Here is a 23,196-nt window from a genome sequence, read left to right as displayed (position 1 = left end):
ACTAATATGTATTTGGAACCTCAATTTGGACCTGGGATCCAGAGTAGTTGATTTGTATTCATTTCAAAGTAGTTGGTTTTGGAAACACCACTGGCGTTTGTTTATTAGGAGTGTGTGCGCGCGCGCCATATATATAATACACACACACACACACACACACACACACACGTACGGTATCTAGATAGGCTTATATACCGGACCGGTGTGTGTGTGTATATACAGTAGATTACTGTAGTTGGTGGTCAGAAACTGAAAACCAGGTTTTCAAACATAAACATTAAAGCGAACAACACTCTCATCACTGACAAGCTTGATGTGGCCAACTACTTGAACATCTTCTTTACAAACATAGCAACAACGCTGGTTAACAATCTGCCCTCCCACTCTGGGCTCTTTGGTGTAGAGCACATTAAAACCTTCTACAGAAACCTAGGTGTTTGTAAAGACGATTTTAAACTAGTTATGGTAACAACTGATGAGGTACTTAAGAAACTGAGTGCCCTCCAACCCCACAAGGCCACTGGCCATGACAATATTCCCTCCAGATTTCTCAGAGACTCAGCCATCTCTATAGCTCCAATCATCACCCACATAGTAAACCTCTCCATCAAACAGGGACAGGTCCCCCTAGATTTCAAACTGGCCAAAGTAACCCCCCTGCACAAGAAAGGGAGTAAATTAGACCCCGGCAACTACCGCCCTATTTCTATTCTAAGCTCCATCTCGAAAGTGATGGAAAAAATAGTCTATGAACAGGTTGAAAAGTATCTTGCCACTAATAAATTATTGTACGAGTTCCAATCTGGCTTCAGAACATCCCACTCCACTGACACATGCCTTCTCTATTTGAGCGACCACATCAAACAAGAGGTGGATGCTGGCAAATACTGCGGCATGGTCATGCTGGACCTCCAAAAGGCTTTTGACACCGTGAACCACTCCATACTGGTTAACAAGCTAAAAGCAATTGGTTTCGATAGCACATCAGTGAGCTGGATGCAATCCTACCTGGAGGGGAGAGAACAGATGGTGGAAGTGACACTGTCCCCCCCCCTCCCAGTGAGCTGTGGCGTTCCACAAGGAAGCATACTAGGGCCTCTACTGTTCCTAATATATGTAAACGACATGACTTCAGCTTGTGACTGCAACTTGTTCCTGTTCGCAGATGACTCGGCACTGCTGGTCTCGGACAGGGACAAACTGCAGGTTGAAAATGCCCTCAGCTCTGAACTTGGTAGAATCTGCACCTGGCTCGCTGATAACAAACTATCTTTACACCTGGAAAAAACTGAATCCATTCTCTTTGGATCTAATAGTAATCTCAGCAAGGCAAATGGCTTCTTGGTTAGAGTGGGTGACAATGTTATCACAGGTAAAGATGAAATTACCTACCTAGGTTCCATCCTGGAGGCTAATCTTTCCGTTGATAAAATGGCCACCAACGTAATCAAAAAAGTCAACCAAAGAACAAGATTCCTTTACAGGATCTCCTCACTGGTCGACAAAAACACCTTGAAGACCTTAACAGGAACCCTCGTACAAGGCTTCTTTGACTATGCATGCACCTCCTGGTACCACAGCACCTCAAAGGCCCTTAAAACTAGGCTCCAGACTTCCCAAAACAAACTGGTCAGGCTCCTACTTGGCCTCACCCCTGCCCACTTTGACAGACTGGCATGGCTTAGGGTCGGCGACAGAGTACAGCATCTTGCAATGGGTCTGGTCCACAAGATTCAATACTCCACCAAGATACCCATGTACCTGTCTAGATACTTCCTTAATGTTAACGAAGTCCACACCCACAACACCAGAGGGAGTGCAACGAACCATGTACAACCCAGATTCGGCACAAACAAGGGACTAAATTCTTTTCGCTCCTATGCCACCAAAATGTGGAACGCCCTACCAACAGTCATTAATTAAGACATGCGAATCCCTTGACTCCTTCAAAACCGCTCTCAAAGGGCACCTACGGATGGCTGCTATTCGAAACTGGACCCCGTAAAATCTGAATCCCCCCCACCGCCCCCTTTTCCCCTCACTGTGTTTCTTTTCCCTTTTTACCTCCATTATGATGAATTCCTGTACTGTTCTGTCTATATAGAAGTGTCTATTTGTACGTCTCTAAATGTTTTGATGAATTGAACATGGTGGACCCTGTTGTAAACAAGTGTAATGCTTAATTGGGTCGTCCACTCACAGTTAACAGCCTTTGTATTGAGTTTGTGCTTGAAATGTACTGTAATTCTGCAAACTGTTAATAAAATTTTCAATCAATCAACACATACACAACACTCAAAATCAAATATTTGTCAAAATGGTAAACATACTATAGCAGATTATTATTACAATCCCCAAACCTAAGAATAAAAAGTACATTAGCCTGGATACTTTAGAGTGGTTATTGTATTTGTTTTATTGTTCCATGTAAAGCGTGTCAAAAATACAGTAGAACATCCCATAACTATTTTAAAATCTCTTCGATCATTGTACTGTATAATTATGAACAGAGCAACATAAATGAAACATATCCGAACATAATTGAAAACTGTTTTGCCACAAATGTTTGTTTTTTCTTCTTGTGATTTCAAAATAAACATAATCACATAACTGGAAGGAGGGATTTATGTGAAATAACCATACTGATAAAACGCAGTAAGGAGTTTTGACTTGTGGGTGTCTCACCAACACACAAACTTGGTTGTACTCTGTAGAACCAGGATACAGAAGGTAAGAAGCAACACCGATCTGATACTAGGTGTTTTGCATTAGCACAAATTGAAGAGACTGAATATGCGCTAAACTGAAGAAACCCAACCGGTGAAGTTGCATCTGGAATTATTGATTTGAGTGCCTGGTAAATTCTTTTAATCCAATCACAGATAAGAACGAGGAATAAAAATAATCGTCACAACATTTGAAATAAACAGAAACAGTATTAAACATAACAGTTTAAGTCACCATCAATTGGGGTTGTAGAGTTTAACACATTTAACATACAGAAGTGAGTATATAAAAAGACTAAAAAGGAGACAAAGGGCTCTGACCAAAAGGCTCGTTTCAACCGGACCAATGCAGGACTTTCCGAAACTCAGAGAGCATGCTGGTGCTAACTAAAACACTGAAACCAAAAGCTCAAGATAAAGTTCTGATGAAACGAGCGGGACAGTCACATATTGACAACATCCTCAGATGTGCTTAGGGACCTTTCATGTCCCTCCAACTCAGATGCATGAAAGAATATCCAGTCTTTAGAGAACTATCAAGTCCCAGGTGCAACTGTTAGTCCAGTCCATTGACTCGGTCCATTTATGTGCATATGTGGGCCTCTTCTTCCCTTTCAATCGGTTCTCTTCCATCCTTTTTACTCGCCTTTGGTAAGAAGGTCCTCTATGTAGGCATCTAGTTCATCATCCGTGTTTATGTCAATGTCCTAGAAGTATCAGATTGGCATATTAAAGTGTGTGTTTAAGTGTGAAGACATAACAAATATACAGTAACTATATTCAGTGTTATAATGGCAGTGAAGAATAAAACAATCTCTCTGATGGAAAGATTCAAGTGGAGTTTAAAATCCAACTACATTATCAATATCACAAAAGTAGGGTTTAAAATAATAACCAGCAAGCTTCTTTTTTTTTTTTTACCTCCTGTACTTTCTGCAGAAGTGCTACAATATTGGTTCGCAATTTCTGTAGCTTCTCATCTGCCTCCTTCAGTTTGATCTCAGCATTGCTGCTTTTCTCCTCCACAGCTTTGGCCCTGGCGTCAGCTCTGCTCTGGTAGGAATTACACAACGACTGGAGACCCAGCTCATACTGCTTGAAATACTCTTGCTAAAGACAGAGGAAAAGTCACAAATATACCATGAGACACAATATCAGAACTATTTCAAAACTATTAATAGCACTGTGAAGCATGCTGGCCATGATCCATTTACACATAGTAGAGGTATACACGTTTTAAATACTCAATTAAATGAAAACCATGTTTGAACAAATTCTGAGTTGAGGGTCAAACCCCCAAATCGGAGATCTGACTCACCAATGGAAAGGCTACCAGCTCCTCTGCCGTCATGCTGTTGACATCATCCTTTGGGATCCGAAAATCAGGAGGAAAAAAATAGCGGAGCAGGTTTCTGGTGAACACACACCACACAGATTACTCAATGAAGAATCACCCATTTTCTAAAAACAATGTACCATTTCTAGCCTCGTATTTAGAATCTTGTGACAATAACTTAGTGGTTTAGTGTAGCCAGGGACAGATGTCAGCTTACCTGATCATGGTGACCAGGCTGCCAGTCACCTCTCGACTGGTTCCTGGTTGGGTGGTGTCAGGCTCCATGGGTGCTGGCCCCTTCTCCGTCTCCTGCTGTGTGTCCGGGGTCTGAGAGTTTGGAGACGGAGGTCGCATCAACCGCACGTCATCACTGCCCTTGAACACCCTTTGCAAATAACACAGTGCAATTGGCCCATAAAAAAATCATTTTTTGTCATAAGTCATGTCACATTTGCCATTGACAATGAAATGAGAATTTACGTGTCTGAGCAAATCAGCTTTTTTGCCAACACAAACATTAAATGCCATAGACAATGAAAGGAGAATTTACACCATGTGTCTGAGCAAATCGGCTCTTTGTGCCAACACAAACATTAAATGCCATCATTGACAATGAATGAAGAATTTACTTTTTATGTGTCTGAGCAAATCAGCTTTTTGGGCCAACATTAAATGGTTAAAAGATAATAACATAAGTTGACATATGAATTCATGAGGAAGTATATTCATTTTGTTATTGGATGATGTACGATGATTAGAGTGCCCCTCAATTCACACAGGCGTGAACATTGAACAAACTTTCAAAATAAAACATTCAAATAGTCTGAGTAATTAGAAATTTGCAGTCATTCTATGCAAAAGGGTTTCGGCCATCATCAATGAATATGTGAAAGCAACCCAATCAGTATAAACAACTGGAACTTACCAGCGGTCTTTCTGTGTATTTCTGGGAACATAGTCAAATTTCACTTTCCAACGAACATTGTGCTTGTTGGCCTCCACAGCAACCACTTTTCCCGTGAACCACTCCTTATTCACACGCACTTCAACCAGCAAACCTTTATCTAGAGTAGGAGGGAAGGAAATCCACATAGTTCCACTTCATAGCAGTTTGCAGCTTATATATAACCTTGGTTCATTTAGTAAAGTAGTGGAGACCCATGTCTCTCTGCCTTACCATTCTTAGGATCCTTTTCTGGATCCTCCACTGGAGACTTTTCAGATGCCTACAGACAAAAACAATTATCAACACCATTATCAAGGGCCATTACAAGTACAGAATGTTAATTTCCGTGGCGAGGTGGAGAAATGAAAACGAGAAATAGAAATGATTCCTGTCCAAATGCAATAAAAAAGGTGGTAGGCCTAGTTGGACTGGAGTGGTAAGGTATGAATGACATGCTCCATAGAAAGTCGTTTATTAGAGAAGGAAATAGATACTTCTACTCAAAGAGAGGTTAACTGGAAGAGTCAGTCAGCACATCTAGAACAGATGACAGAGAAAAGCCCTTTAAACCTTGTGAGATGCGAGGACGAAATCGACACGGCTCCACTTGAGAGTGGGTTAGTAGTCGGACCGGGTGGGTAGTGGGGGTATATTCTACCTTGGCCTGTGGGGCAGCTTTGGGCACAGGGGAGGGTGGTATGAGGGGTTGTCGTGTTGTTGTAGAACCTACACCCTTCTTCTCTGGCTGAGGGGGTGTGGCCACCTGCAATGTCAACATCACAAAGGGGCTCTGAATGGAGTTGTAGTTTACTTTATAAGGAAACCCCTTTCAATTGAAGTGTACCCATCTCGTCATCCAAGGGAAGCAATTATATTGATGATAAAGGCCTTCTAGATTTCTGAAGGCCCACACCACTACACAGTATTTGTAGTGGATTGCCTTAACTCAGCGGTCCCCAAACCTTTTTGGCCATGCACCCAGTTACCTCCTAACCTAGCTGACACACCCCCCAGCGCTCAGTCTCATTGTATTTGGCCGAAAATGATAATCTTTTAATGATTATGGCAAATAATCACAGCATGTCACTGTACTGAGAGACATGCTGCTGTACACTCCCACAGCTGCTCTATACATCTCCTTACAACAGTGTTTTACATGGTTTTGCAGTTTGTGTTAAATAACACCATAAAACCACCATTACCCTTTTCATGTCATGCACCCCTAAAGAGCGTTCGAGCACCACAAGGGGTGCACGCACCACAGTTTGGGAACCCCTAAGGCTTAACTAAACATATCAAACGGAATCACTCCAAGACAGAATTGTTACAGCTCTGAATGATACTTCCCAGACAATTCCAGTAACAATCAATCTGAACCTGAATTAGAACAATCACTCTCACAGGACAAAGCAGCTGAGGTCTATCCAATGCATTTCTAGTGTGATGGGGAGGCTGGTGCAGTGGTTTAAATATGTGCCTCTTTAACAACTTGAACCCCTTGCTGACCTACAGTAGGATTGGAACCTCAAGTCCTCAACTCATTACAGCTCGTCAGCCTTCCTATCCAACATGTGATGAAATGGATGACACAATCTCCATTTTGAACTTTTGTTTGTGTACCTCAATCTTGCCACGTTTGAGAGGTGTTGCTTTCTCCACAGGTTTCCCCCGGGTACCAGCTGCTGCAGCCATCTTGGATTTCTTTGTTTGGGGTTCTTCTTCACTCTCTTGTTCACTCTCGTCCTCCTCCTCCTCCTCCTCCTCCTCCTCTTCATCCTCCTCTTCTTCATCCTCCTCACTATCCTCCTCTTCTATTATTCTCTTGCGTTGGCTTGCAGCTGTTTTGGCAGGTAGAGCTCTGGGTGGGGTCTGTGGAAGGACAGAGGATATCACAAATACAGAACCATACATCAGTAGGTGCGTTTCCATAAAGCCTTTTTTTGTGCATTAAGGTTCTTTCGCAAAATCTCCTGGATGGAAACACCTCAAAATGCGTATAAGTCTGCATTTTTCGCAAAAACACTTTTTCGCTTGAAGGTGGCGGCTTTTGGGGCTATATCGAAAAAGTGAAATGCGCAAATGGGGTATGGAAACACTTGCGGAAAATATTTCTAATTAGAAAACATTGAACTCGCATTATATCACTTTTGAACAGTTGGAAAAGAAAAAAACACACGCGATGGCGAGTAGTGGACTTGTGGAGTGATCGAACGGGAGGGTGGGTGGGATGTGGATACATAAATTATTAAATTTACACACTCGAGTCTCGAAGCCTCTGTCTGCAGGCTGAGGCTCTTTTGCTCTCCCCGGTGAGGGCGTTCGCCGTTGATCATGAAGTTAGATCGGTGATATTTCTCCTAAACAGCTCGGAACGAAACGGACGAGAGGAGACTAGTAGTCAACAACAGAAGCGACATCAACACGGCCAAAATGGAAATGTACTGTCAAGTCGCAGGGCAGGGGTCCCGATCGTCCCTGTACTTTGAAAACGAAACTATACCAGTCCCTGTCTAGTCAAAAACACACGCCTATTTATTTAACAGCCTGTTTGAAAGACAGCCTGTCCCAGTGGCCCATCTGGACAGCGGACTTCATGCAAGTGTGTGTGTGTGTGACATGATAAAATAATCGTGTAAGATTATCCTGTAGTGTGTGATGCAGATGCTATCAGATTTCAGACATCAAACGGTAAAATAAATGTCAGATAATATGCACCTCTCTGCGGGTCTCACTTGACTGGCAAAATAGCGCCATCTACTGCTTATTTAATATCTCCAAAGAAGAATTTTATCAGTGGATGGAAACAAGAAAAATACGCTTTTCTTTTTTCGAATTACTTACTTATTCCCTTCCTATTTTCGAAATGTTTTGATGGAAACCCACCTACTGACACACAGGACAGCATTGTTTTAAAATTGTAAGATGGTATGGTAACCCTAATGAAATGTACATCATATGTCATCATCATCTGCGGTCGAGATCATGGAGATATATATATAAATGTACAATGATACTATACAATTATTTCCTTTCCTATATCATAAACCAGTTTCTTAATATTTGTAGGTGAACGATTGTACATTGTGTTGTGTGTATGAGATTTGTATTTGGGTGTGATGGACCCCAGGAAGAACAGTTGCCATGCTTAGGCAAGTGCTAATAGAGTATCAAAGTCACTCCCACTTCCCCAATTGTCACACAAATGCATCCCTCTACCAGTCCTGGTGACACTATTCCCACTTAAGCCTCTACATTTTGACTATCATCAACAGTTCCATATCCTCTGGTTGTGTGCCCAATTCCTTCAAACATGCAATTATTCAACCTCTCTTGAAAAAAACAGTGGAAAAGCCTTGATCCACTAGTCCATAGCAATTACAGACCCATCTCCAAACTCCCGTTTATCTCTAAAATTCTGGAAAAAGTAGTCTGTAACCAACTTCAACATTTTCTGAACAATAATATTTTTGATAAATTTCAGTCAGGTTTCCGTCAGAAACACAGTACGGAAACCGCTCTTCTTAAAGTTTCTAGTGACATTATTATGAAGGCTGATGTCGGCGAGTGCTCAGTGCTGCTCCTGCTTGATTTAAGCACAGCTTTTGACATGATTGACCATTCCATCCTTCTCGGCAGGCTCCAACAGTGGGTAGGTTTAAGTGGTTTGACCTTGGAATGGTTCTCCTCCTACCTGTCAGATAGAAGTGTGTCTGTCGCTGTCGACAGCTATGTTTCCTCCTCAGCTCCTCTGACCCCCAGGACTCCATCTTAGGACCTATCCTTTTCTCCCTTTACATGTTGCCACTTGGTGCGCTTATAAATAGTTTTGAAGGTGTATCCTATCATTGTTACGCCAATGATACCCAACTTTATTTCTCCTTTAAGCACAATGACATCAACAAATTCGATATCCTGCATGATTGTTTAGCTGGAATAAATAACTGGATGGCACTTAACTTTCTTCAGTTGAATGCTAACAAAACAGAGATCCTTGTCATAGGCCCTGAAAACATCACTAACGCAATCCGGCTTTCCTTGGGCCCGCTGGCTTCCAACATGACTGACACTGCGAAACATCTGGGTGTCTTTTTCGATAAACACATGAACTTCGAGCCCCACGTAAAGAAGGTCACCCAATCATGTTCTGGGGGGTGTAGCACCCCCAGAGATCGACATCAACATTTTGTTTGCATACATTTGCATAAATCACACAGGTGCCATATTTGGAATAAAAACGTAGATTCTTTGCCGAAAAGCTACACTTTTGCATGTCTGATAAAGTAAAATGATCAGTAAATCGGTTTATTAAGCAGCCTATAGACTGTTTCTGGTTGTAAACAATAACAGCTTTGCAAAAGTCTGGTTTGTGAATGTTGCCCTGGGAAATTACATCAACTATCAGAGAAACGGCTGTTCGTTATCTAGTTATAGCCAGTTCAGGAAGTTTTCAATTTGCTTTGAGCCTGCCCATTCCTAATGGTGTAAACAGCTGACCCGATGTTGAAGGGTCACATCTCTTCCAGCAACAGTAGACTCTTGACACAATAACTATTCTCAGCTCAAAACCTCAAACATAATGTGAGACACTGAGGGACCACAACTTACCCGTGAGCTGCGTACGGGTAGGGGTGTTTTAGCAGGAGCTTTGGAGGCAGGCCTGACTGGAGGAGGAGAAGCCTTTGCTGCTGCTCTGAGTCTGGACAGGTCAACTTTTTGAGCAGGAGCGGACGCTGCGGGTGTCCGCGTGGGGCGCTGAGGAGTGCCTCGCGTCGGAGGGGCAATGGGGGCATTTTTCAGGTGAGCTGGGAGAGGTGGAGAGCGGGGACGTGTTGAGGACCTGGTGGCCTTGGGGACAAAGACAGGGGAACAAAACATGCATGAAATAACAGAATTAGAGTTTGCATAAAGACTACTACGCTGTTTTTCAAACCTTTATGTTTATATTGGGAATAGTACGTTTTAAACGATTATGGAAATCAATCACTATACATTAACCAATAATTTTAATTAAATCATTTAAACATAAAATATTGTACATAATTGTTACTCATACAAGATATAAGTTATTCTGTTTTTCAAAGTGACCATCAGCAGTTCTCACACAAAGTGGATTTAATAATTAGTTCTACAAGCTTGTCATTCAAATGTGGGACGTGCACTGCTTTGAGGTGCGCCACTAGAAGTGACAGGTGAACCACAGCCACGAGTCCTGTGACGTCAACTTTATCCTGTTGGTTAACCCATTTTGGGCAGGAACCCCTTTTGGTGTTTCTAGCATTATGTTATACTTTAGCTATTGAAAAATAGCAGATCTACAAGCTCATAGCACGGCACCAAGTGCCGCCCTATGAACTTGTAGGTCTGCTATTTTTAAATAAACGTGTAAATGTGCCTCAAATCTTTGAATATATATTCTTTCAGAGTTTCAGTTTTTCCTTTTTATTTTTCAGAATCGATATTTATCGATTTATAGATATCTTCAACAACACTATACATGCATGCATAGAGGGAGCATACAGACCAGTGCTGTTTCAGACAGCTGGCCTCTTTAGTGCTACAACATAAAAAGTGAATGAGAGAAGTTTGCTTGGTACCTGTGAAGAACTCTCAGATGGCCTCATGCTGACCTCCAGTGGTAGCTTCCTCACATCTGCAGCAGATTTGATAGTGGTGGTTTTCTAAGAGGAGGATAAATCTTCTGTAAATTCTCAGGTACACAAATGGAGTATGAGAAGGTTTGTTTGATTATAAATGGAGATACCTGCAAGGACTCGAGTTTCTCTTGCTGCTGTTTGATTTTGTCTGTCAGTTCTTTTTGTTTGGATTCAGCTGTGGGCTTGTCTTTCCTGAGAATTCCACATGGCAGGTTCGGTTTCTGTTCTGCAGCGTCACACCTGAAACAGATGTAGTCGCATGGGAACAACGATCACTACAGTACAGGGTTTTCATACTCGTACATGGACTTTAAAGTAAAATGTGAACTGAAAGAATCTCCCACTCCCACGCCCAGAAACATGGCTGGGCACACATGGGAAAAAAGTACAATAAACCCATCCAATCTGTGTTCTGTGTTCAGGGAATGGGTTGCCCCAGGACCCAACACAAATGACATTTTGTCGGGACTCCCGCGGGTCACGTGATTCCCGGGACAGAATGAAAGTCAACAGGAGTGGGCAGGAGCGGGAATGACATCGATCATAATGATCATTTTCAACTGGTCGCACTGCCAACCAAAAGAACAGAAGCGCCCATTTTTGTTGTAGTCAACTTTGACGCAAGTCAAAAGAACTACATACCCAGGAGGAGGATGAAAACTTCCTCCATGCAGTTCAGTAGGGCTGGACGTTTTATAGTTTTATATGAATTACATGACAATGTGGCCGTGCATGATTCTGCATCGCGCCGGTGACGTGATATAATTGATTATTTATAGCCAGATCATCCTGATGCATTTGTTTAGCTACATGAGCTCCCTGTTAGCTCCCTGAACAGCTGTTCTGAGCGAATGTTCTACAATAAATCGTCTCCCTTCTTTCTCCCAACAGAGTCCCTTACACCAGTGGTTCCCAAACATTTTAATTTATTAGCCCACGGACCCCCATTTGAAAGTGCCCTTCTCAGTAGGGTTCTATAACTATCCGTAGGCTTTAGTTTAGCCTATATTGTGTTTTTATTGGCTATTATATTAACTATTAGCCATAACAATATTGACAAAGCACTTGTTAACTGTTAAGCTTTTAGTTCTGTTCAGGGAAAAACCGTGTCATAGGACTTAAATTATTTTAAAAATATTATGTTCATTTGAAGAGTCAGAACTGTTCTTGGTTTTGTTTTAATAGTGATATGAATATACTGTATTTGGTAGTCAAAGTTAAATCCACCACTGCCCACTTTATTTTATTGGTAGGCTATCTGTCTTGAGAAGCAGGAAGAGATAGATAGATAGATAGATAGATAGAGTGCATCTCCAATTCTGCATGAGTAATCATGCCGAATTGGACCGTGACTGGCATTGGCCACAGTGGTCAGCCAGCCCCCCCCCCCCCCCCCTCCATACTTAAAGTTTACTTTCAAAATGGTGCAAGAACCCTGTTATGTGTTGGGCCTTTGAGGATGTGTTGTTTAAGAAGGCATTATATTAACCACACATTAACTATTCCTGTTGCCATATACTGTAGCACAAAATGCCATATAACACAATTGCCTTTCCTAATGACTTTAAAAAAACAAAACAAAAAAAAAACAGGAGCGGGATGGGAGCGGGAGTAATTTCGAGTGGGAGCGGGATGGGATCAGGAGTGGGACAGGATGGGATTTTTTTTTACTCTGGTCCAGGACAGGATTTTTTCTGTGGGAGTGGGACAGGACAGGTGTGAAAATCCACTCCCGTGTCAGTCTCTAATGTGCACATCGCGGCATACACACAGAACAGCTACATAGCCTACGCCTATTGTTAAATAGTGTATGAGAGTTTTAGACACACAAACACAAAAGTAGACTTAAAATAGTCAGACAAACATGATCTTTACTGCACACTATCAAAACTAAAAAGTTTGCTTTGGACAAATTAATCTGTTTGATAGAGGAGGCGGCATTCTTCTTACTAGAGCCATAGCCTACTGATGCAAGTGTGCATGCTTACCGTATAGACTACGTGCGCTCAGGTATAAACAGTTAAAGCTGTCGTTATACAAAGTAGTAGCCATTAAGTGTGAATCTAGGAGGACGCGTTCTAGCATTTCATTCTGTCCCTGCACGTCAAAAAATTACTGATACCACGCCGTGGTACTGCGTTCTACGAGCATGACACCACTGGTCACCAGTGTATCGGGATTTTCAGACAGGGAGGGACACAACGTTGATCAGTGGCAAATCTTTGGCCAAAATCCAGCTCTTCTCACGTGTGGCCGTGCGTGTGAAACGAGCGCAAGCATGTCAATTTCAGACGACATGGAACATCACTGTGAGTGTTCAGAAATCATGCTGTTGTGGCTGGGTGTGGGATGCAAAGAACAGCGCATGGAGGGCTCTATTTCAGTGAGTACCTGTCCTGGGTGGGGTCAGGATTCATCAAACACACCCAGCTGTCAGGGTAGCGTTTGTCCACGGCATCCATCTGGAACGGTAACGTTCTCCACTTTAAACACTTATCTATGGAGAGAGGGGGGGAAGCAATGTGTCTGTGTTGCAAGTGTCACTCTGGACTGTGTGCTTATACGTATTTATTGCAAGCTTTGTTTGTAACTCACCACACTGTATGGTAATAGGTATCTCCATGGCACGACGTCTCTTGTATCTCTGTTCTGAAGAGGGAGGTGCTATCCAGCTGGCAGACAGGTAGCCAAACTCATCCCAGAACTTCACTATGCCCTTCTGAGCTGCATAATAAACAAACATGTTAATTAATACTGAATGCAGGATACTTGTGTTTTCTTTACCCAGATGAGTACAACTAACCAACTAGCTACAACTTTGACCTTGCCATCTCCGCTATGTCATTAGCCTCGGAAACCACAGGCGTTTTTACTACGTCATCAACCCCTGATCTAGTAGTAGAAATACTATTTAGTCATCACATAATAAACAGTATACAATATAAATAAATGTAATATGCATATGCATATATGTAATATGTATAAACAATATATAGACAGAATAAAGAAAGTCAACAGTATTTAGTAATTACTAAAAAGGCACAGGCAGAAGCAAAATGATTATATATGCATGTCCTACATTTATATCAATTTAAGATACCCTCCAGAAATAAAACAAAAACATTGTGTGTGTGTAAAATGTAATTAACTCACCAATGTTACTATCCTTCCAGTACTGAGCGAGATGCTCTCCCATGGATTTCAGAAGATGCCGATACTCCTTGGCGTCTGCAAAGTCTTGTTTGTTGTGAGTAGGTTCAAGTACTAGATATGGAACATCTACTACTCCCACTACACCTCCGCAGGCCCTGGAAAACAAAGAAATAATTGCCCACTCACCTGACTAGAAAAAACACAATGTCATTTTGGGGATTGTAGTCTCCAAACCATCATTCAATTGGATTAAATCCAATTGTTTGACAGGAATCAAACAGTTTAAAAAACAAGCACCAAAAGTAACGTAACATCGCCTTCTCAGAGAAGTGTGCAATGAGTCATTAGTACAGATACCCTAGATTTTGGTCAAAACATCTATAATTTATGAGGTACCAGGGACAGACCACATCCAGTCATTTTTTGTCCTGAATAGATAGACTAAAAAAAATTATATATATATTTTATTATATTATATTATATATTATATATATATTATTATTATTATTGATTATCCTATTGTGTGTGTTTTACTCACATGCCTCCCTCGAGCTGGGGGCCTGTTTTCTCGTACATCTTGATGAGGCGAGAGCAGTTGTACACAAACATCCCATCAAGCTCCCTCTGGTCAATGTTCACCCCGAATATGAAACTCAGCTCCTTGGGCTCCTTTAATGCTCTGAGGAGAGGAGGAAGGAATGAGATCGAGGGAATAAAGAAACATTTCAGCGAGAACCTTTTAATGGGTTGTCCAGCCACTATGCAAGCCACTGTTCAGCTTTCCGAGCACATGGCAGGCAGTGGGGTTTTAATGGAACAGTATGCAAACTGTGAGCCTTACTTCTGTTTGGTTTCATGGATCTTCTTCTTCATGTCAGCATCCCGCCGAAGCATCATCGCAGTGTCCTGTGCCTTCCTTACGAGCGCCTAGAGATGGGTAGGGAAAGGAAGAGACAGAGGCCAGTGATTGGAGATGTAACATAATGGCTCTTGCATGTTACACAAATTATGATTTGAGATTAAAATGGTTACCATTTCTAATAGCAAATTCTATATAGAATCGAATTACCGGGGGAACAACTCAGACCGAGATTGTATCTCCCAGGTGAATATCTGTAAATATCCATTCATATCATTCTGAGAGAGACATTAACTATCCAGGGTGATGTGTACTGTCCATCTGTATTAGTGGTGTCTTTGTGAAATTTGTAACATACTGGCCCGATGTTGTAAGTTACAAAGTCTTTGAGGTTAGAGAATGGCTTAACACTTATACCGCCATTGGCCGAGATCTACGTCAATTAAAGCTCATTATATAATAAAACCGTCAACGTCATTGCCGTAGATCAATGGCAATTGCGCTTTTATAGCGCTTTCGATTGATCAAGCCATAATGCTACATCGGGTTGCTAGCCGGTGCTCTCAATAACACACATCGTGGCCATAATCACCCATTCTATCCGTTTCTTTCAATCGCCTGTATCTCCTATTCCTTGTCTCAGATGGCATTTTTGGTCAAAACAAGGTTTATTCCAAGGCCCAGAGCAGACGATGCGATCCTTCTGCATCATGTTAAAGCAGCACCCGCGGCCATTTTTTACAAATTGCAGCATTTAACTCCCATTTCATTTTATATGGTTATAATGTGGTTATATTCATGTATAAAACGGAAGAAGAAATTGTTGAAGCTAGCAAAATAAATTAGAATAAAAATAATGCTCTACATATTTCATATTATTTTATATGAAATCTATAATAATTCTGCCAGTTTTAACTGTTAATAAATTGTTATGTTGTTGGTTTAGGTTTAGAAAATGGGTTTGCTAATATTTTCTGTTGCCCCAGTGCCCTGCAGTTGTCTTTGGCACTTTTTTGGGGGGGCATCTTAATGTGTGTGGTGGCACTGGTTCTGATCTTAAATCCCTTTATTTTAGATCGTTTTTAGTAATAGTACAACATAAACATTACAGAGACTGTAGCCTAGTTGTCACTGTACAATACTTTAAAACAGTTGTCATGTTGCACACATGCCTAAAATTGCTGTTATTTGCGCTGCCAAACTCCAGCTTGTCACACTCCAGGCTGCATGAACAGCGCTGCTCGAGCACTGTTTTCTGCCCCCTCAATGGCGCAAAGTTCTCTGTTGTACTTCAATGGCTAGTTGGCTACAACGGTAGCTTTGCGGTAGTCAAAACTAACAGCGAGTGACAGCGAGACGAGATCAACATAACATGTCAACCGTATCAACGCAGAGACCTACTTGGCATTATTAAATCCATTATTGGCCTGGAGGGAGAACATTTACAGCCGCCGTTGCTTCCTCCTCCTCCTATCCGTCTCCCCACACTGGCACGGCTTACGGCTATCAAGTTAGCCATGTGCTATCTGTGGTTTGAGGGTTTTCTCGTCAGCGAAAAGTCAACTAACAGAACATGTTGACATGCATGCTGATCTTCCTTAATAATAAAAAGAAAAGGCTTAGCCCAAGCGGCCAGTGGCTTTATAGGTATAGGTTGCTCCGTTGCTCAGATCTGGACTGGACTTATTTATGTTTTGGACTAGGACCGGCGGACACCTGTACTGTAGACGCGCAGATGCGTGCAGATGCGATGCGTTGCTTATTGATGATTAAGCCTACAACAATTTCTTTGTATTGTTAATGTTGCTTTTTTGTTTGGAGCATAAATAAATGTATACCATTCGACTACCAACGTTAATTATGTAGCCTATACATGCATATTACATTTGGGGTAGCCTATAAATCAACAACCGTTAATTAACCGGATAATGCCATCGGCTACGCGGCTGGGAAATTAACCGTTACCGACATCCCTACACCGGTCCACAACGCACAACATACAACAGTGTCGGTGTTTGTTACACACGATGTGTTTCCCATTCAATCGGGTCTAGTTGCTCGTCATGCTCAAAAATGTTCCCCTGTCTTTCTGTCGGAGGCAGCGCCGTTTAGATGAGAGAGTTGCGACAACTCTGTTCACTGTTTATTCACAGAGCTTCATGAGTCACTGAACGGTATGTTGTTGTTGTCGTCACTCTCTCTCTCTAAACGGCTCTGGTCTCCAGGCTGCACTCTGCTCACCGCTCAGCGCTCGTCTCTGAGCAAGATGATGGCGCCCGCCTGTGTTGTTTTTATGACAAACTAGTGGTTCTACAACGATTCCTATGTGGATTTTACTGTTTATAACAGAGTACAGTAGTGCATCCCGTGGACGCAGAGGTTGTTACTGTATTGCATCCCATAACTATAAACTGCGTTTTGGGACGCAAAACACACCCTATTTTAATCTCTGTAAGTGTTAAGCATTAAGGAATCTGGTGAAGCTGATTTTGGTATTCGTTTTTGAACAACATTTGGTTTAAAAAAAGAATCATTAAAAAAAAGAAAACGGGCTGATTGACAGCAGTGCACATAAAATAAATAGCTGTGGCATTATCTTTGAATGCTTACCCGTGACTCTTTTGATAGGTCATCCCCTAATTTAAGATCCAAAGCCGCTCTTTTACTCTCTGCCTCACGAGCCTTTTCCTCCGCTGAAACAAACACACAAAATCATTAAAAGTCAGTGACTTAAATGAACGCAAAGACAGAATGACACAGCTTAAACAGCCAATGGATATTACAGTGAACTCACAGATTTTGGCAAGGTGATCTGCCTTCTTTACTTCTTGCTCGGCGCGAGTTTTGAAACGAGTTGATGTGTATTTATAAACCCTAATGACAAACATCATGGAATGTGTTAGAAAAATCTGCATTTTGGAATAAGTTAGTTTTAGACAGAATGATGAATATTATATGCATTTTCCTCTGCACACTTTACCTAGGTTTATAAAGACAACAGGACAATCTCTTGGTTCTGACTTTGTGGCTCTGGATGAAGATTCTCATGCGTGGGTCAATGTACAACACAGCTGCATAAGCTCGGAACGACCGCCTCTCTGGCTTCCTGTGAGATAAATTTTTTTTACATGCTCAGCAGTAAAGCTAACAAAAGAAAATACATTTTCATGGTGGACTCTTGAGTTCGTATTACATTTAAGACGTAATTTGAGGGACACCTCCTCGAGTCCGACCTGTCCAGCCAGCCTGCCAGTTCCATACATCCGGACATTGACTGTGGAGCTTTTTTCACAGGGGGGAGGCAGTACTTACACGCCTTCTGCAGGTGTCCCAGCCATCACAATATCCTGGTGATCTGTCTCTACGTCCAACTCAGGCTCCCCATTGTCCATCAGCTTCAGATTGAAGATGATAACCAGAGTACCTTTACAGACCACACGCATCCAAATTAGGAAATAATTAATAAATGATCAAGTCAATGCTCAACCATCAGATGAATGAGTACAGTAGACATACATGCACATAAAAACACTTACCACTGCTACTTTCAATTTTCTTGAATTGGTCCATCAGCTGCTGTTTAGATTTGAATGGAGAGTATTTGAAAATTAGCTCTGTCTCAATTGCATATTTCTCAGGGTCAGAGGTAAGCGGCTCCTGTGTCTTCAGGTCCCAGGTTGGGAGGGGTACAATCACCTGAATATGGAGAACAAGATACTATTAGAACACAATGCCATCATTCCTATAATAAACACTCAAGAGATGTTAGATTAAGGTACATTAGGTGATTTGTTCGCAAAATGGGTCTATAATATTCTATTGCTGCTAGTATAGTGTTTGTTCAGTAACAGTGATCTCCATGTCTTTCATACTGTATATGTATATGGTATGCGCCTTAACCATTCGGCCAACAGCACTCCAACAATATTGAGCTTTAACTTTATTTTTTAAGTTGTTTTAACCAAAATATATCACTCACTCTACCTACAAGACTGTCTGTAATAGATTTATTACAGAGCTGTGGGACAAAGTTACATTATTAATCGTACTAAGCCGAAATCCCATTCTGAAGCAATGATCTCTTCCCTTGGAGAATTTGAACAAACTTGGGGAACTAATGCGGAAGTCTGTTGTGTCCCAATCAATATCATAGTAATCATACTAAATCACAATGGCCAACAAAGGCCATAAGCATAAATAAATACTCTTTTCCACCGCTACATTCAACTCTGACCTCATCCAGTCCCTCTTCTTCATGGAACGTCCTTGATAGAAAAAGGCACGTCAGGGTGTTGTCCTTTTTAGTGAACAGGATGAAGTCCTTCCCAATACGCATGGACCCCCTGTGGATACACATAACATACTTGTTTCAGTCATTTCTGAAAATTGTCTTATGTCAGTACATCCAATTAGTGCCTGAATCAGTCGGGACTCTTACGATTTTAATCCATTTCCGTATTGGCCAATATGAGTGGATTCCGGGGTCCGCTTACTAGACTTTCCAAACTGAATCACATGGGTTGCCTCATCTAATTAAGACAACAAAAATCAATCTATATCAGTATCATTCAAAAACACCAAGTCACTCAAGCATGTTGGATTATCATGAAACATCTATTAACTGATCATACATTTGAATTATTTAATTGTATAGAAGTATAGTAATAATAGTATTATGGTGTCATGTGCAGCACTCACTGGGATCCATTCCAATGCCATCATCAAGAAAACATAACATGTAGCCACCTCGTAGTTCAGGTCTCTTTTCTGTCATCCAAACAGGAAAAGTCAGGGAAATGTGGTTAGGATACGACACTAATGTGTAGTAATGTGTACCTAACTGTGTACGAGTGTGACTGATGTGTACCTGTGTAGAGGTCTATTCGTGTGGCACTAGCATCTCTGTGGGGTTAAAAACAACAACTAATTAACAGACTGTTATATGGAATGGTCTCTGCCTCTCTGGTATAATCAAGGCTTTTCCAAAGCACACTGTCAACAATCTTTGTGCCCATCTATAATCATTACAGGTACCTGGAGTTATCCACAAGTTCTGCCAAGGCTCCAAACAAGAACTCATGTGTCGTCCTGAAAACAGAGAGCTTATCAGTTCTTTGAAAATAAAGATTTGTGAACGCAGAGTACAGATAGAAACTGTAATAGATATGTATTGACAGTCAGTGAAGCGTTTTTGTGAATGTTCGTTGTAGAAGATGCATGGCAAACTGGCAATGTAAAGCGCATAGAATAATACAAATATTTTCAAATACAAAAGTAGACAACTGTCAATTTTGTTAACCTGATGACTTTTGTTTTGCTGGAATTCTAATTGGTTCAGCCTACACACACACATAATGGTGGCGGGTTGCGCATGCTTATCCGACACACCATAGGACCGACATGCGGAAACAACAACCGGATTAAGGTTGGCGAACATGCGCTGCTCCGTGCTTGCGGTTAGGGTTTGAGGTAGGTTGTCGTTCTAATGACAGTCGGACCAATAGTATGTCGAAACTAAAGCCTGTACCCGTCGGTCCTATGGTGTGTCAGATAAGCGTGCGCAACCCAATGGCTTTTGGGTTATTCTGTACATGCTTGCCTTCCTTTATTTTGGCTACATGAGAACATAAGGAGAATGGATTATGTTACTTCTGAGTATATAGCTTTGTGGATGAATTGAATTGATGCTCGCTTACAGACGTAGCCATGTTGAGCTAGACATCTACTGTGCTTCAGAAAGAGTTGAATGCCAAGTATGAAATAGAATCCAAAAGGAAATACGCACATCTCTAAAATATTCTACAGGTGCTGAACAAAAAGAAAAGGAAAGTCCGTGTGCGGACTGCCTTCCTTTTTCTTGAATGGCAAGTATGCCACATTCATGTAAGTGGAAGTATACTTCCTACATCTCACCTATTCTCAACAGTGGGTGGTAGTCAGGGTCAGAAGAAAATTGATTAAGACAGATTAAGTCAGGAAATTACTGTTTTAAATTTGAAGATTGAGTACCAGAACATAATCAATGGGTAATTTAATTTTAAGAACTGGAACTTGCGACAGACTGTCTACAACTATAAAGATGTTTTATCTGTGTTGCAATAAAAGTTAATAAATAACGATTTTTGTGGTACAACTGTATACTGATAGAACTGTGTAAACAAATGTTAAACAATGAATACGCTCTGTGTGCAGTTTAACCTTTACCACTGACCACTTCAACACTTTTCAACCTATCTTCATATAATTGGTCCTCACTAACGATCATGATAAAATAGCAAAAGAAAATTCTACTCAGTCTCTGTCTCATACTGTACAAGGGCTTTGGGCAGTTCAGAAACCGATCGGGAATCCAAGCTAGTAGAAACTGCAGGCTTTCTATTCCTGAAAAGTTGCAGTGCGAAAATGGAAGCCATCGTTCTCACGATAATATAAATCTAAATATATATTTAAAAAATCACACCTGTGTGAACTGAGTGGTGTAAGGTCTTATATAGACTGATCAGCTGTGGTCTGACGTAATGTCTGACGTAATGAAATCACACCCGTGTGAACTGGGTGACCATAGCAACCGTGCTCATTTTTTGAGCACAGACAGACACGTAAACTAACAAAGCCAGTTGTAGGAGTGGTTTACACCACTCAAAAATCTTGTTTCTGAACTGCCCACAGCCCTCCTATGAGACACAAACGGAGTAGAAGATGATTGTGGTATTTTATCATGAACATTAGTGAGGACCAAATATATGAAGATAGGTAACCTGGTTGAAAAGTGGTGAAGTGGTCAGACATTTAACAGATAAACTGACTGACCAAATCATCATGTTTCATGTACTAAACTATGATGCCCCCCCCAGAAAATAATCTTGTCTGTGTGGATGAGCCAGTGTTTTACTGTTTTAGGGAGCTTGTATTTTGTTGTATATGTGATTATGTTTATTGTAGATAGAAGTACTGGTATACAAAAAGGTTGTTTTTGTGTGTGTGTGTGTGTGTGTGTGTGTGTACGCGAGAGATAGAGGGGGAGTGAATGAATGAGAGACTGAGGAAACATGGAGACCATCACTGTCTGTCAATAATGGAAATGTAATATTAGCTTTTGTGTCCACTGGGGGGGGGGGGGGGGGGGGACATTCCTCCAATAGAGCCACGTCAAGTTGGCATTGCTATTTGTAAGAGATGCAGTCTTTGTATTTATGTGGTAATCTCTGACATAGAACCTTTGAAACCTTTGAGCACAACACATCAAAACATTTGAGTTGGATTGGTTTTAGCAGAAGAATGTGGTGTTTATGTCAACATGTTGGTCCATAGACGCACTTTATTCCTATACTGTGGGAATATAGTCTATGTAGTAAGTACATAAACTGTACTTACGAGTTGGTGTGCAGGTATTCAAAAGTCAGCTGAGCCCTGTTAAGGGTACTGTAGTTTGAGTAGGCCATTGTCCGTAACTTTCTTCCTGGTCTTGTGTCTCCTCTTAGTCCATCATTAAGCCCTTTTCCATTTCTGAACCCCTAAGAAGCAGAGCTGTTGGTGGTGTGGGGAGACAAAGCAACAGCAAAACGGGGAAACACGTTTAACTCTTGACAGTCCACCGTGGATCATTTTTTCAGATAGTCAAAACACACCCCACTCCCACCCACCGTCCCTCCAAATTATTGCCACTCACTCACGTGGTTAGGCCTGCCGTAAGGTCACCATGTATTTAAGGTTTGTATCAGATACACAATTTTGCCAGTTTATTGCACACTGGCATTATTCGTATTTTCAGATGAGACATGAGTTCTTGCCACGCAATGTGATGCGGAGGAAAGAATGTCTAAACTTGTTAACATAAAAGGCATAAACGTTCGTCTGCCAGCCTGGACTACTGTTGTTCCTATCCTATGCAACTTAGCGAGCTTGTTAGCTAACGTTAGCGTCTGTATGGCAACGTAATGTTAGCTTGCTTGCTAGCTGAAGACTGAATAAGAACGTTACGTGTAGCTATCTAAATGAACATTCACCAACTTTGCAATCCAGTAGAAGTGGACACCAACTTCATCGAGTGTTATGCGTTGGCGCAAATACGTCCTTTCGATGAAGAATAAAGTAATTGGCGCTTTTATTTCCTTTACCGGATACATACATCTGCAATTCGCCACAGGCCGCCAAGAAGACAGTCCGCCCCAGTCGTTCCAGAGTCGGTCCGTTTACTGTTAAGGTAGTCTACATCCCATAGGCCGGTGGGAAAACTCGTGCATTGATTGGCTAGTTGGTTGCCATGCAACTGCTAGCAAGGTCTTTGGTTTGCACATCCGTTCTAGAGAGGATGCGGAAACTTTGTATGTGTGTAGGAGTAGGCGGGCTCTGGACCGGATAGCACTGGTTAGCAAATGGACTTTCAAAAGCTTGGTAGAGTGGGGCAAGGTTAGATCCACTTTCGCAGCAACTACTACAATGATATGCTTGTTTTGGTCTATAAGTTATGAGTTTTAAGAGGTTGTTGTCGTTAACATATATATCTCTCCCTCCAGGCTACA

General features: G+C 41.5%; 1 protein-coding gene across 5 annotated transcripts; it reads right to left on the bottom strand.

Moving 5' to 3' along the window:
* Positions 1 to 2,388: 2,388 nt before the first annotated feature.
* On the bottom strand, positions 2,389 to 22,908 carry morc2 (MORC family CW-type zinc finger 2). Of its 5 annotated transcripts, none has more exons than XM_079516766.1 (28): positions 22,803 to 22,908; positions 22,049 to 22,201; positions 19,709 to 19,762; positions 19,542 to 19,576; positions 19,373 to 19,441; positions 19,113 to 19,203; positions 18,909 to 19,017; positions 18,211 to 18,370; positions 17,987 to 18,098; positions 17,655 to 17,780; positions 17,469 to 17,548; positions 17,285 to 17,367; positions 14,657 to 14,742; positions 14,354 to 14,494; positions 13,816 to 13,970; positions 13,258 to 13,386; positions 13,054 to 13,159; positions 10,770 to 10,902; positions 10,603 to 10,686; positions 9,614 to 9,853; positions 6,629 to 6,877; positions 5,667 to 5,771; positions 5,240 to 5,288; positions 4,988 to 5,126; positions 4,280 to 4,447; positions 4,045 to 4,138; positions 3,648 to 3,836; positions 2,389 to 3,433 (listed from the first exon to the last, which is right to left on the bottom strand). In XM_079516766.1, exons 2-28 carry the CDS (start codon positions 22,114 to 22,116, stop codon positions 3,365 to 3,367), a joined length of 3,123 nt encoding a protein of 1,040 aa, XP_079372892.1. In that variant the 5' UTR covers positions 22,117 to 22,201; positions 22,803 to 22,908; the 3' UTR covers positions 2,389 to 3,364. The 5 variants fall into 5 exon arrangements, with proteins under 5 accessions (XP_079372892.1, XP_079372891.1, XP_079372890.1 ...); XM_079516765.1 differs by having other exon boundaries at positions 22,681 to 22,848; XM_079516764.1 differs by having other exon boundaries at positions 22,685 to 22,848.
* Positions 22,909 to 23,196: the final 288 nt, after the last annotated feature.

This window comes from Electrona antarctica (genome assembly GCF_951216825.1).
Source record: "Electrona antarctica genome assembly, chromosome: 12".
Taxonomy (NCBI): Eukaryota; Metazoa; Chordata; class Actinopteri; order Myctophiformes; family Myctophidae; genus Electrona; species Electrona antarctica.
Note: the sequence above shows the minus strand (reverse complement) of the source record. Positions and strands in the feature narration are given on the sequence as shown.